The sequence below is a fragment of the Vulpes lagopus genome, chromosome X (assembly GCF_018345385.1).
Source record: "Vulpes lagopus strain Blue_001 chromosome X, ASM1834538v1, whole genome shotgun sequence".
NCBI classification, from domain to species: domain Eukaryota; kingdom Metazoa; phylum Chordata; class Mammalia; order Carnivora; family Canidae; genus Vulpes; species Vulpes lagopus.
In genome coordinates this window covers 81,284,940-81,301,164 of record NC_054848.1, presented here as the reverse complement: position 1 = coordinate 81,301,164, position 16,225 = coordinate 81,284,940, and the positions used below count along the sequence as shown (strand labels likewise).

Below are 16,225 nucleotides of genomic sequence, written 5' to 3'. Positions count from 1 at the left end.
ACAACCTGTAAAACACAGCCAAATACAGCCAATGGTTCCAAGGCTGCAGCTGACTTCAGGAATGGAAATAAGCATGGGAGTGGTTCTTATATGTCAGCCTCACATTCTCCATTCTGTTGAGGAAAGGGTATCAAATATTTGAGCTTATCAAAAAGTCCATCCATGGATTGCTCCATCCAGGTAGTCATATATAAATATGTAAACCATGGAAGCTTAGAAAATTCACCTAGTATACTTAAGGTGAAAAGAACATATAAGTGATTTTGCTGAAATCTGAATTTCACTGCATCCAAAGTTACATAATGGAATTACATGATAAAAATACAGATGCAGTAATTCTTACTTACAAGTAGTCACAACTCCAATGTGGCATTAACTTTCTATCATATTCTCAAAACAGGTTTAACTTTATTTTGATTACTTTTGTGCTTGCTTTAATAAGACAATATAAAAAGTAGAAACAAGCATAAATTGCAGACAGAAAGAATAATCTGCTAGCAGAAAGAATCGTAGGAGAATAGATTGACTAGAGCAACAACAATGAAAACTGAAGGCATCACCTTCCTTGAAGATGTTAATTAAATACAGGTCCTATTCCCTTTGTCCAACTGGGTTTATTTAGCTAGAGGTAGTCAATGACTGACTTCTCTTAAGGTCCTGGGCATTGCCACGATCTACAAAAGCCTTGAAGTGTGTTTTCCGGGACTCACCACACCCCCACTGAGTGCTTTATCCCCATGTTGTTTCTTGGAAAGCACTTTTCATTCTTTGACTCAGAAACGTCATTGGTTACCTCAAACCCAGTTTAATTTCCTACATTATTCAGTAGGCTAAGCTCTGAGTGATTTTTTGCTCTAACCAAAACTTAAATTCATCTTCAAAGAATGGTTTGAAAAGATTCAAAAGTTCTTAAAAAGAATGGTGCCACACGCTCTAGACAGTTCCCCAAGTTAACTTCCAAAGAGCTTTTGAGGCAGACAGTAGTCATTTATATGTATGAATCCTGGGACATTTGCAAAGTAATATCAATACAGCCCAAATGGAGAAGTAACCAAGCTTTTCTGCCCAGGAAATAACAAACACTGATATGTATATCAGACTACAACAGGGAAACTTTGCTTATTCATTCGTTCGTTCATACATTCATTCAATAAACATTAGGCAACTACTCTGTTTCACACACCATGCCAAGTATTAAAAATACAGCAACAACAAAAGACACAGTCCCTGCCCTCAAGGTATTCACAGTCTAGTAGGGAAGATCATTATTATACATTAAGCTTTTGTGTGCATCAGAATTACCTGGGAACTTGTTCAAAATGTAAAATTCCACTTATGTGCCAAGTCAATTAAGTAGATCAGGAGTGGGGTCTAAGATCAATTGTTCTAACAAACACCAGAGGTGACTAACAGGTGGTCTGAGGACCACCACGCTTTGAAAAACACTGCCATATAATGTGATTATTGCTAGAAGCGGCCCCCGGGGATGGGGGGAGTGAGGAATGCTCAGGGTACCATGAGCTCAGAAGAGAACAAAGGGCAGTCTGGGGAGGGGTCAGGAGTTAATCTGGTTGAGAGAGGAGGGGGTGGGGAAAGGTAGTCCAGGCTAGGGTCAAACGTAAGGTAGGGAAATTGAAACTGTCCCAGGCCACTAAAACCAAAAGAGTGAAGAAAAAAAAAAAGGAATAGCTTGAGAGACCCAAGGATAGAGTAAAGAGAATTGGACTGGGAAGGAGGGGGCATGTTCTTCATTTTTGTAGCATTTTCACACTGTTCCCTTAATGTAAGAACAATCCCTATTTACTCAGGGCATCAAACCTGTTAATAATATCTCTATTCCAGGCCCAGAGAACAACTGGTATGAAGTATGTACTCTATGTCTACAGTAACAAGTGTAAGGAGCAAAGTGGCAAAAGATGAAGCTGGGAAAGCAAACAGGAACCTGAAAAGCCCAACCCTAAGTAAATGGGACCTTCTACTGAATGTTATTGGAGCCACTGAGAGATTTTATGAAGGGGGAAAATCATTTATTTTGTTTAAAATCTCCCCCAAGGAGAGACCAGAGTAACTCAGAAATGAAAGGCGTACATTTTAAAGCACCACAACAGTGTATTGGGGCTGGAGCTGGGAGGAGGAGGTTAATATTTGTTGTGCACTTTGCTACATGCCAGGTGTTGTGCTAGGCAGTTTATATGTGCTATCTTTTGAAATCTTTGCAACAGCCTTGTGAGGTAGGTATTATTTTACAGAAGAGGAAACAGAGGCTCAGAGAAGTGAAGTGCTTATATCCTAGGTCACACTGCTCGTAAACGGCATTAGAACTAGGATTGTTTTAGTCCAAAGGCTATGTATAAGCTTTCCACAGCAGCAAGCTATTTCCTAGCACTGCTGGATCTGATTGAAGTTGCTCATTTCCTAATTAGCAGAAATTACATCTGGGCTTTTTAACCAAAAAGCCAACTTTGCTGCTAGAATACGTAAGTTTGAGTCTGCCATCTGAATGGGCATCAGTCCTGCTTTCCATGTTAGGTGAATAAACAATACAAAGCTGTTATTTAGGGGATTTATATAGATACTTTGTCTCTCCTACACAATAGTAAGGCATTTGACAGCAAGGGACTGTGTTTTATCAATACTTCAGCAGCAGAGTAGTACCCAGCATCTAGTAGTTTGTTGAACGAATGAATGAATGAATGAATGAATGAATGAATATCCACCAAGGTGGTTGAAAGGAAGAGAGGAGACATTTTAGCATTGTTTCAAGACTCTAGTCTGGTGGCTTGTTACAGCTACCACTTTGTACAAAAGTAATATTTTCGCATCTCCCGAGACATAGACTCCTTGAAGCAGACTTATCTGCTGGGAAGGAGAAAGCTCTGATTCTGACATCCCCAGTCTCTGCAGTGAAACTGACAAAAGCAGAGACCATAAAACTTGATGCCCTTCAACAATAGTGATGAAGATTGGGATGAAAGTTGCATTTGCATTTGCCAGGAAAGATTGGCTAAAGCAGAGATGAATAGTGTAAACAAGGTCTCATAGGAAACAATCCTTTAACCTGTTTAAGAAAACAGACGGTTCTCAGGCATTCTCAAGCACTTCAGAAGTGTTTTATCTGAAAATACAAGTACATTTATATGCAAATGGTTGTGGCATCTAAAACACTCCATTCTTACTGATTAAGTAAATAAAGTTCCTAAAGAATGTCCATTGTGCAACTCTTGTTTTAGCCTAATTCTAGTAACTGTATGTACTTGAGAGTAATAAAACTATTTCTTTGAGACATTCTGTGATGGAATTTTTAACAATTCAGACGAACCTCCTGCATTAGGTAGCCTCAGTGAAACCTTGCTACATATAATGCTTCTACTTGGACCGATTTTCTGCCCAGCAATAGCATCTCTTGGGCAATCTTGTTCCTCAAACTCTCTTAAACCAATTTAGAGCTCTTCCCACCATCAATGTCATTATTGCACGTGAATGTCTGTGTGACAGGAGAGAAAATGGGAGGAATAAATGGAGGGAGGAAGGAAATATTGCCTGATCTTGATATTCCCTTTAGGGGACAAAAATGGATGCTATAATTTAGTTTCCCTTCCACTATATTTCTCACTCAAATGAGCAAATCAAAAAATTTACTATGTATATATAATTATAAAATGAATATATAACATATTATTTATTCATTTTATATATATATATTATATATACACATACATGTTCTTCGCTATAATAAATCCTTGATTGTAGGCTTTTATCAAAAACTACATATAATGTGTGATCCTTCCACACTTCAAATCCTACTTAGCCAAACTAGAAAGGTCGACATGTGCCCACGCACACCCTTCCGGCTGGCTAGCCCCTTGTTCAGAGCATCTTTCTACATTATTTACTTAGAATTATCCTAATTCCTTCCAAAATAATTTATACTCCCAGATTACTGGGAATTGTTAATTCTCCAGTGATAAGAGGGGTATTCCCTAGATTTCCCCTCCAATGGCTTGAACCCAGACTATTCAGACAATTCGTTCTGAGAAACTCAATACCTTAATTCAAATATAGGCTCTAATGCACAAAAATTAAATCTGTAATATCTAGTTATTTTGGATGCTTCAAATGAACTTTATTTTGTATCTTGTATATTGGACACTAACTGAGGTTTAGGAAGGAAGGGAGTGCTGAACTAGAGAGCCAGTGAATTATATGCTCTCTTGAAACTTAATGGCAAGCTTTCATCCCAGAAACATAAGGGGATTCTTGAGGCCTGCAGTTGCATTCCTGCCGCTCAGGGTAATCAATAAAATCTGGGGCAGGCAAGCCAGACAGGATCATGAGGGATTTGTTCCAGATTGTGAATGTTGGACAAACTGGAAGAATGAAGGTCACATCAAAAGTATGAAGATGGAGAGAGTTAGCTGGGTCATAGAACGACAGCATGTTGTTGTCATAATCCAGAAGGACACCCAGACGCTTCAACTGTGGGGGCACATCCACCAACATTTCCTTGTTGTTATGTCTCACTACAAAGTTACTATTGCATCGAGAGAAGACCCATGAGGAGGCATTCTTGCCAATCCATTCGTTCTTGGGAGCGGACTTGTAGGCAATACCAACTGCATACCTGTGAGCCCATGGAAAGGAGAGAGAAATGAACATTTATTAATGATCTGATTTGTGCTGGACATCACATGGGATATATAAGAACTCTAATGCGTGCTTCCCCCTTTACAAAATAGTTTACATTTTAGGCCTATAACGTTGATAGCATGAGAGCCGGACAAAATCAGCAATTAGAGTGTTGGAGTATGGGGCACCTGGGTGGCTCAGTGATTGAGTGTCAGCCTTTGGCTCAGGTCCTGATTCCAGAGTCCTGGGTTTGAGTTCCACATCAGGCTCCCTGTAGGGAGCCTGCTTCTCCCTCTGCCTGTGTCTCTGCCTCTCTCTCTGTGTCTCTCATGAATAAAAAAGTAAAATCTTAAAAAAAAATAGAATGCTGGAGTAATTTCCAACTCCTAGCCCAGTGTGTTTCTCAAGATTTTATTTTATTTTATTTTATTTTATTTTACTTTATTTTACAAAAGCCAGCCAATTTTTCTAGGAGTGGTTTTCATCACATGTCTTTTAACCTTGACTTACTGGTACTATGTTTGTACTATGGAACTGAATCTCCCAGGAACCTAACAACAGGGGAAAAAAAGGAGAAAAAAATAAAAGCAGGATCTACTCACCAGGTGCAGGAACCCATAACTACCTCCCAGTAGTGGCAGCCACTGTCAATGAATATATTCCCTGCTGCCCCATAGCACCCTGTGCTGCTAAACCTCTCTGGGGTATGGCTCTTCTTCAGAGAGCTTTCATCCTTCTCCATCTGCAACCCATCATTGGAGATCTTCAACTTCTTGTGAGTCATTTTCGGATCCAATTTAAAGGGTTGGCCTGAAAAAAAGTAGAGAAGAAGAAAATGCATGAGCAAGTATTTAAGAATGCCATCTTTGTCCCCTAGGACTATCACTACCAGGGGATTCTTGATATGATTCTTGATATTCTTGGGCCAGTGCGAGCTGGCTGCTATTTTTATTACATTATGGAAATAGAGACTGAAGGCATCATTTTCAATAAAATAAGAATCAGCTGCCCCCCATATGTTATCAAATTAAAAGAGGGCTCTCAGGACCTCATGTTCTCAAATATGTTTTAAACTCTGCTTTATTTCAGTGGGTAGTTTGGGAGTTAAGTAGGTCTTAGGGGAAGGAGTATTCAAGGTGAGATAGTGTAAGGGGAACTGATGAGGTTATTGCTGGTTGGTGACAGAACAAAAAAATAAGAACTCAGTAAAGGCCATCCTTCTACCCTCTTACAATTGGGATGTAAATAACATGATTAAGTGACTTCGTTAGAGTGCCTGATACATCATGAATGATCAGAGAGAACATTTGTTGTGTAGGATCATTCACGACAGAGAATTCCTTAGAACCATAAGACGACACAAGTGACTAGGAGCCAATTGCTAGGTGTGGCAAGAGCTGGATTATACAAAATGGGTCTGTGGCAGACACTGAACACAACACCCATTCCCTGCTTTTTCTCTTTTGTCCACTTTCACTATAGAGGCCAGAAAAACTATAAAATATTCCAGTTGCTAGCCTCTCTTGCTGCTAGGGGTGGCTAATAAGATGGAAGTGAATGGAAAGAGAAGTCAGACAGATTTGGGGACACTTCGGGGAAAGTGCCTGCTTTCCCCATAGAAGGAGATAGCCATCACATGCACCAACCCTTTCTTCCTTTCCCTATCTTAAAAGGAAATCTGACCTCTGGAGGTAGCAATGGCCATATTGTGACCATGTGACAATAAGTCAATATGCAATGGGAGAAGGAGCCTGGGTCTTCTACAACATCATTAGCATAGAACGAGCTGCTGCACTGGCTCTGAACTGCCCACCTTCAAACTTCTTGCTATATGAGAAAGAGGAAAAAATACTATTTGCTTTTGCTACTCACAAATACTATTTATTAAGCTGAGTTAGTTGGATTTTCAGTCAACTTCAGTCAGAAGCATTCCAAACAGGTATGGCTTCTCTGCAGAAGGATCCTACCAGATTATCACAAATAGTACTGTTTTACACAATTGTTTGCCCCAAGCATGGGATGGGGTACAGAGAAAAACCCTGTAATAACACCCTCCCAAAACACCAGCTGCTACTACATATACTTTGTGTGTATCTTTGTGCTCATGTATTTCCCAAGGTCACCAGCAAACCCCAGGCCCAAAGCACAAACTGCTGTGGGTGCCTGCTCAGGACCTCCCTGGTGCAGAGGGGAAATGGAACTCTCCTTTTGGAATCACCATAACGTACTATTTGTTTTTAGTCGGGTGGGTTCACTGTTCCGGCTGCCTGCTTGGTTTATGGCTTTAACAATGAAGATGTAGCGGGTCCCGCTCTGAAGTCCATGCACTGTGTAGTGGTTCTGTTTAATGTTGGGCACAATCATCCAGCTATCCACTGAATTGTACAGGCCTGTAAAGAGGGGAGGAAGATAGAACATTAGCCAGCAGATAATAGAGGATGAGAAGCACACTGACAATCCATTAAAAGCCCCCATTACCACCACCACCAAAAAAAAAAAAAAGTGAATTTCATTTTGTTTTCTTTGGAGTCCCAGGAGACAGAGTGAGGTAAATATCTTCTGTTTCTTTTCTCCCGCGGAGCGAGGCTTAGGCCAGGCTCCCTGCCTCTGATAATTGAATGTCACCACTCGTGAAAGTTAGGTTGCTTCAGTTTTCTGCCCAGTACCATAGGAAAGGCCACTCTACAAAAGTCACAGAATCATCACTTTTATGGAGTCTCTGGATCTTTACACCAAAGGTCCAATCCTCTGAGAGCTGACTCTAACCTGGTATGGATAGAGCAGTCCTGGGCAGAGCACAGGAACATGGACTGTCAGAGCCAACAGGACACCCCCACACTGTATTTCCCTCATTTGACAAATGGGAAACTAAGTTTGAGAGAAAAAAGTGACTTGCCCAAGGCCACAGACAGATGGTGATGGTGCGGAGAGTGTAATCCTGGTCTCCTTAACCCTAGTCCAGTGTTCTCTCCACCCACTACATGACAATTCATGAGGTAGATAACAATATTCCTTTGTCCCTGAAAAGTATTGAAGCTTCCAGGGCTTATGTATGGCTCATCTCTCCCAACCCATCCTCACCCTTACTTCCAAAACTAACTAGGCTCCAAGGTATCATAGGGAAGCCAAAGAGATGGCATGAAAAACAAAGCCAAAATTACCATCTCCTCACTTGATACTACCCATTTTTGCCCCTTCCTGGTTCTAATACTCATTTGAAATTGGATGGTCCAGGAACACATTGTTGCCTGGAACCTTCTTCCCTCTCAAGCCCAGAGATCTAGGTTTCTGCTTTCAAAACTCTTTGGACCATAAACACTGACTTAAACAGAGAAAAATGTGCATAATTAAAAACACGTATTTGGATAACTGTGAGTAAAAGAGGGGTTGCTGTTCTATTTGTGAATTATCGAGGCTTCTTTTCTTCTGTTATCTGCTTTTTAATCAGTTTCCTGCTTTTTAACCACAATTCTACCAAAGCATGCAAAAGAGTGGGGGCATGAAAAATGAGCAGTAAATTTAGTCACTTCTATGCAATCCTCATAAAGGATTTAGTGAGGCTGAAAATTAAAAATAATCATGAGTGTTTTAGCAAAGAATAATAATAATCATTAGTGTCTTGAAAGAGATCTGATCATGAGGGCTTTATAATGAAGTTGATAGGAGGTTAAAAAAGTCTAAAGTAAAACTAGAAAAAGAGGCATAGTGGAGGGCAAACAGAGATGTCCTAGAAAGAATAACTGGTGAAGAAGCTCAGTTATGCTCATGAAAGGCAATAAGGATAAGGGCCAGGAATAATGTTGGAGGGCTTGGTTATCCACGTGCCAATTCACAATATGAATGATAAACTGCAGAAGGAAATAAATGATCTTCCAGATATACTTCTAAAAGTATAAAACAAAACAAAACAAAACTTCACAATGAAGTACTATGTAGCTATGAAAAAGAATGAGAAGGATCTCTATTAAATGATATGGAGTGATTTCCAGGGTATATGGTTAGTGGAAAAAAAGCAAATAGCAGAAGAGCATATATGGTATGCTATTTTTTTTTACAAGAAATAAAGGCAAATAAGAGAACATACATATATTTGAAGTTGATGACCTATAAGGGATAGGGGTAGGGGCATGGGATTAGAAAGATATGGGAGAGAAGGACAATTCTTTGAATACACCTTTTTTTGTATTATGTTCCCTTTGGGAAACACATTGTAATTCTATGAATTCATAAAATCACAATTAAATCAATATGAGTGGGAAAGAGTGGAGACTAAAACCAAAGGCAAAGTGACACCAACGAACCCAAACACACTTCAAATGAAAAACAACCACACCAAAGGGATGGGGGCAGGAGGAGAACTGAAAACAAATCTTGAACTATTGTTTGTTTCTGTAGTGGTATGGGCAAGGCACTTCCGAAACTGTTGCATATATTATGGGATTAAACAAATGAACACGTGTGTTAATGTTGTTAGGAGCCAGGGTTCTCACCATGGAAGGAAGAACAGACAAACATGGAATGGGGAAAGGCAAGAAAGAACTTTTGGAGATGGACTGGAATTGGTTGGAGGTATTGGTATGAACTCATGATTTCTACATATGTGTGTATGTGTATTCATATGCACATGCATGTTAGGTATGTGTGTATGTATATTATGTGTGTGCATACGTATACATACATAGGTATATGTGTGTATTTCTAGTACCCAGATCCTGTTCTCTAATAACATCCTTCCATTAAAAAGAACCAGGGTTCCTTGGAAAAATGGCTGATTTCAAGGCTGGGGCAGGATAAAGTCCATATGAGCCTAGAATCTTTTGTCACGCTAGAAAGTAAAGAAGTACTCAAGAATATGATGGGAAGATATAAGGACCCAGGAGATAAATGGCCCTTACTGGCTAAATCTGGACAATCTGAGCATCAAAGTAAGCAAGGGCAGTGAAGAATTCTAAATCACTGAAGAAAGTGAATTCATGAGTCCATACTGATAAGTAGAAAAATAAACAGGGGGCAAGTATTTTGCTTACAGTAGAATGCAGAGCACCAACTTGTAAATGTAGGAAGGGATGCTCATTTGGAAAATCATCATTTTGCAATCATCAGAGTAAAAACTCATGGGTTTGATGAGAAAGCAGGACATGTTTATTGTCTCAGAGTATCACCACACAGATTGCTTATTAGTTGCAAAAGGAAAAATAGTAACTACATGGTTAAGAAATCCAGCAAAACCTTTGACCAGCTGAACAAAGTGAGCATCATTAAGGAAGGGCAAGTGGACATCACATGGCTCCAGATGTGATGTCCTAAGGAGGACAAAACGTTTCCAATGCAGTATTCCAGCCATGAATGCATAATCTGCATATAAATCATGAGGAAATGTCAGAAGAACCCAAAATAAGAGACAGTATAATAAAGAAATAAAATGACATTTTAAGAAAAGATGTCAATGTCATTAAAGATAAAGAAAGGCTGAGGAAGTGTTCCAGATTAAAGGGCGCCAGGGAAAAATGATGATTAAATGCAATACTGGATCCTCAACTCTAAAGGACAATATTGGTTTCTTTCTATGCTATAAAGGATGTATTGGGTCCAGGTGTCAAAATTGGAATATGAATGGTGAGATCAGAAAAAGTATTGTAGCATATCTCTTAAAGCTGATAAGCACACTGTGGTTATATAAGAGATTCCTTATTCTTAGAAAACCTACACTGAAGAATTTAGTGGTAAAAGGTCATGATGCATGCAATTTACTCTCAAATGGTTCAGAAATAGAGATAGGTAATGCTAGCAAATGATAAAGGAAACAGGACACAATATCAAAAAATAGATGAATCTGGGTAAAGAGTATACAGGCATTCTTCATGCTACTCTTACAACTTTTCTGTAATTTTGAAACCATTTCTAAATTTTGAAAAGATAAAAATATAGGATTCCCTGGATATCACTGAGACTTGGCAAGATGGGGTTGATGACTGAATTATGGTAATGGAATTATACAACTTGTCCAAAAGGGAAAGACCACAGTATGGAAATCCATGAACCTGAGTGTAAATGTATGGTGGAGAACATTTGCTTGCAAATAAAAAGGAGAGGAAATAGTTTCATATTTGTGGCAGTATAATACAGGCTGCCTGGCCACATGGAGGGTATAGCCAGTGCTTTCATAATGCAAAACACAAAACTGAAATAGAGGAAAGATAGACAGTAATGGGGAAGGCAATCAGCCAAACAACTGTTTGAATTCAGCTAACAGACCATAAGAAATATTATTGGCTTGTGACCATTCCAAATCTTAGACGACAAGGGGAGATAGTTACAGATAAAGGGAAAAGCTTAAAAAAGAATAAGGGGAACTACTTCTCCAGACAAAATTCTAGCCAACAAGAAAGAAATTTCTGGTTAAAGAAAATGTGGAGATTGATTATTTTAAGATTCCTCAAATAAATAGTATCATGTAGTATTTGTCCTGTGTCTGGCTTATTTCCTTTAGCATAATGCCCTCCAGGTTCATCCATGTTGTCATGAATGGCAGGATTTCTTTCTTTTTTAAGGTTGAATTATATTTTATTGTACGAATATACCACATTTTCTTTATCCATTGATCTGTTGATGGACAACTTTTTGTATGTCAATTATGCCTCAACAAAGTGGTTTAAGAAGAGAAAATGTGGAAAAACCTCAAGGGAAAGTAGCTCTTAGAGTCAAGGTTCAATCAACAGTGGTATAACAGTGGTAGGCCAGACGGATGGTTAGGACTGGGACCTTGAATCTTCATGACTATGTATTTTCAGTAAGATAGTTTCATCTTTAACAATTATTTATTTGTTTGTTTGTATGGTGAGAGGGGGGAGTGGGGGGAGGGCAGGGCAAACAGACTCCCCACTGAGCACACTGCCAGACACAGGGTTCAATCTCACAACTCTGAGATCATGACATGAGCCAAAATCAAGAGTCAGAGACTTAACCAACTGAGCCACCCAGGAATCCCTAAAATAGTTTTGTCTTATCTGCTCATTGCCAGACAAAATTTTGCTCAGTGTTCTGACTTTGTCCCTGTCCTATTCCACTTTTGTTTTCTTTTTTTTTTGTCATATTTTATTTATTTGACAGAGAGAGAGAGAGAGAGAGAGAGCACAAGAAGGGGGATCAGCAGGCAGAGGCAGAGGGAGAAACATGCTGCCCGATGCAGGGAGCCCAACTTGGGGCTCCATCCCAGGACTCTGGGATCATGACCTGACCTGAAGGCAGACACCTAACCGACTGAGCCACCCAGGCACCCCTTATTCTGCTTTTCTATCAGTAACTGGAAGAAGACACAGAAGGCAAGTTGGGAAGGCAGAAACTGGATTTAAAAGGATTTTGGCAGGTTGGAATGTGAAGTCAAAACTAATCAGATGAAATGTAATAGGGATGAATTCAAAGAGTTGAATTTCAGTTTAGACAATCAAGGATTTGAAATGCCTAGGGATTTCAACTGACTACATGCTCAGTAGTCTACACTCAGTAGTCAGTGTGACTACTGGAATAAGAAGGTTCAGGGCTGGGGCACATCAGTTAATGGACAAGAGAGACAATCCAAAGATCCTCGGTGGTGGTCAGACCAGTTCTGGAGTACTGTATTCACCTTTTGACAGCACATTTTATAAATCATTTTGACACACAGGAGTGTGTGCCTAAAGAGGATACCATGACAGTAAAGGGCCTGAAACCAAGTCACATAAGGAGCAATTTGAAGAACTAAGGATGTTTTGCCTAGAGAAGAGAAAATTTAGAAGGGACATACATGAGAACTACCTAAAATTATCTGAAGAATGGTCATGGAAGAGATGGATCAGGTTTATTAGTGAAGCACAAAAGGACAGGACTAGGACTAATTGGTAGCTATGGGTGTAATTCAAGAAACATTAAGCTTGGGGGCCCCCAGGTGGCTCAGTTGGTTAAGCATCTGCCTACAGCTCAGGTCATGATCACAGGGTCCTAGGACAGAGTCCCGCATTGGGCTCCCTGCTCCACAGGGAATCTACTTCTCCCTCTCCCCGTCTCTCCTCTCAGCTTGTGCTCTTGCTTATCTCGCTTGCAAATAAATAAAATCTTAAAAAAAAAGAAACATTAAGCTTGAAGTCTGAGAGGGTTGGGTTCAAACCTTGACTCCATCAGTTTGTAGCTCTGTAACCTTGGGCAACTCATTTAACTTGAACCTCAGCTTCTTCATCCATACAACAGAATTGGTATCATCTATTTCATAAGGCTAAGGGAGAACTCATGAAGGCTAAGTGAGATGATGTATGTGGGAGCATTTATAAATGGCAAAGCATAATGCACATATAAATTATTATTGTCATTGTTATTTACTAGGAGGAAGAGTTAGGCCTTCTAGAAGGAAGCACTGACAATTATTTGTAGCTATACAACAACTGAATGGGTTGTTTTGTTAGAAGTGAGCTACTCATCACTGGAACTAGAAATGTTCCAGTAGAGACAGGAAAATCATCTACTGGTTGTCTGATAGAAGGGAAGATTAGCCTAAACGACTTCTAAAGTTTCTTCCAAATCAGGTGCTATGATCCTATTGCTATTAAGAATTATCCTTTAAGTTCCTCTTTACAAAGGACTATATGTCTTTGAAAATAGAGAGGACAGCCTTTAGATCTTTGTCACTTGGACTTATGTCTCAGCTCTCAAGAGACCACTGCTCTCTCCCACTCTCAGGAAGGAGGACAGTCGCTGGCTATAAGACTTCCTGGAGCAGGAGAGACAAATGCAGAAAAGCATGCTGGAGAGGCATTAGGGTTTGTGACTCTGCAACCTGAAAAAACACCTAGGAGCACAGCTACCCAGGCCAAGTGGCTTAGGTTGGAGCTGCACGAGGCAAGTGTTTTTAGAATTTGACCTCCAATGTCCTCTCACCTCCCCCAGCCCACCCTGTGGCCCAGAATTGCTGCAAAACAGGGAAAGGAAGCCTATTGGGAGGGTTTTGTTGGAAAAACTCCTCTCATGTTGGCCTGCAGAAGTCAGACACAGAAGCACAAGTGTGAAGGTAAAAGAAAATATGAATTTGCACCCGGATCAGGGTGGGGACCCTAGAGTGCACCAGAAGGTGGGAATCAGTTCCAGTCTTGAATCCAGTTTTAATTCTGCTTTCCAGTGCTCCCTGCCACACAGAGGGGAACTCGCAGGTGGATCTGGCAATCGATGAGGCAAGTTTCTATCCTGCCTTGTCTTGCTCCAATTCATCTGAAGGTGAAACTAACATGTGAGCTCAGTGACGTCTTTTTGCACATCTTTCATTTTGTGGCCCACAGGCACATGTTTGTGTTCAGTGCAATTCTTGGAGGAAAGGGAGAAGGGGGACAGCGACAGAGGCAGAAGGTTTATCACTGTGGGCGCTGATACAAATAGGTACAGGAAAGGAAGTAGTTGTCCTCAAACATAATGCATTTTACCATGGTAATGAAGTGGAAGAAGCGCCGAGGAGAGAGATAGATGTTCACACACATAGAATCAGGAATGATGGTGGCTTAGTCACTCAGGAATGAATTTTGAGCTGGGTTCTGACCCAGGAGAATGGAGTGACATGGATTAACTGAGGAAAGGCCAAGGATTTCATAAACAAATAGGAGTGGCCCCAGTGACTGCCCAGCAAGGAAATACACAACTTGCTCGTCCACCCAGCAATAGTCTTTGCAAAGCCCTAGGGGAGGTTGCACTGTCTACGAAACACTATACTAAACAACCTAACATGTCTTACAAACACTTGCCTCGTGGCGCCCCGGCCAATCTTGAGCAGCTTACTGCTTCCTTACATTTCCTTATCTCTGGCCACAGGCCCCAACTACACCATGACTTACTGATGAAGTTAGCCTGGCCAGTGAATATGGTGTACTGAAGCTCATAGGAGCTGATGCTGAACTCATCGTCCGAGATCCAGTGGACTGTAATGGTGTCATGGGAAGCAGTACAGAGTTCCTCTCGGATACATGGTGGGTTTGGGGCTGTAAGGAAAGGTGGAAAAAAAGGTGAGGAAGGCACACTCTCTGCTAGGGAATTTTAACAATTGCTACTCTTGCTGCCCCACTCAACATCTCGAGGAGAGGAAGTTTTCTTAAAAAGAAGCTTTAGATGGCACACACCAAACAACCCAAAGCCGAGTGCTGAGACCTCAAGTTCCCCCAAACCACTTGGATTTCTATGATTATGATATTTTTAGGCAAAGTATATATAAGCCTAAGGTATGGAGGTGATTGCCCAGTTGTCTACTCTCCCTGTACAAACACACATGTAAATATCGGAGCAACATGGTCATGTGGTTTTCTCATTGCATGACCTTCGACCTATTTTTTTGTTCTAAAATACGTTTTATCATATATTTTTTGGCAGTATAGCCAAGCACAAATTAATGAGTTCCCTCATCTGTGAAATAAGGGATGATAAATACCTTATAGATTTGTTGTAGATATTTATAATATAAAATTAATACACAGCATCTGGCATAAAACAGATGTTCAACAAATGACAGTCATTTTATTTTATTTTATTTTGTGTTTATGGATTGGAAGACTTAATATTTTTGTATATTTTTTATTGCAGTTTGATTTGCTAACATATAGTATAACACCCAGTGCTCATCCTGTCAAGTGCCCCCCTCAGTGCCCGTCACCCAGTCACCTCATCTCTCTGCCCACCTCCTCTTCCACTACCCCCTGTTCATTTCCCAGTTAGGAGTCTCATGTTCTGTCACCCTTTCTGATTTTTTTCCCACAAATGACAGTTATTTTCATATAGAAATTTTTCATATAGAAACAAAAATAATGACAAATGCAAAGTTATTGTACGTGTATATTTTTCTCATGAAGTGGTCATTCAATAAGGTAGCCAGCATTTTTTTTTGTAGCCAGCATTTTTAATAGGCTAGTTGCATCCCTCATTTCCTAAAACTGTCTGTAAGCCAGATATTTCTTACATTTTTCTTCCTAATCTGTCAGTTCCTCAAATGTCCTTAAAACCATTTGAATGGCACTTGTACCTATGCAGGACATTTTTAGTATCCCACAATTGCCACCTGAGTTCTAACCCCCTCAACAACAAGTGACAATACATTACTGATAGGCTCATAAGGAGAAATCCATCAGCAACGTCTTTATTTTTTCTTGACCTTTAGGTATGATAGTATACTCGTCTGCCTCCAGAAATACTTGACACATTATCTTTCTTTTCTCTTACATGAGCTATAGTATATTCCATCTAAAAAGATATGCATATTGCCTTAAAGGTTATAAAAGCATTTTCATTACAAATATTGTCCTTTTCTGATTACCTTAACAGTAAGAGAACACCAAAAGACAAATATGTTAAAATGGGAAGGAAACCACAGTATTTTCACACCTGTTAAATAATCTAGCCCCTCCAGCAGTTTCTTTTCTCTGGAAAAATCTAAAGCAAAGTTTTCAAAGGCATCATTAAAATTGATGTCTGGAATCAGAACTTGAGAAGACGCTGTTGCCATAGCGACCCTGGAAAAGAGAAAAGTACATCAACATACATCAAAATAGGTTTACAACCTTTATCCAATGTTTGATTTCTGGTTCAACAAGGCAAAAAT

The 16,225-nt window shown here is 40.0% G+C and overlaps 1 protein-coding gene across 6 annotated transcripts in view; it reads right to left on the bottom strand.

Annotated features, from left to right (window-relative positions):
* Positions 1-417: 417 nt before the first annotated feature.
* MID2 (midline 2) overlaps positions 418-16,225 on the bottom strand; it is a 113,609-nt gene continuing 97,801 nt past the window's right edge. For 5 of the 6 annotated variants that reach the window (XM_041741598.1, XM_041741600.1, XM_041741599.1 and 2 more), the window contains exons 6-10: positions 16,009-16,136; positions 14,385-14,618; positions 6,855-7,016; positions 5,229-5,436; positions 418-4,621 (exon numbers count right to left, since the gene is read on the bottom strand). In XM_041741598.1, coding sequence (XP_041597532.1) covers positions 4,219-4,621; positions 5,229-5,436; positions 6,855-7,016; positions 14,385-14,618; positions 16,009-16,136 — 1,135 coding nt within the window. In that variant the 3' untranslated portion in view covers positions 418-4,218. The remainder of the gene's footprint in view (positions 4,622-5,228; positions 5,437-6,854; positions 7,017-14,384; positions 14,619-16,008; positions 16,137-16,225) is intronic. The other variant, XM_041741597.1, reaches the window with a different exon arrangement.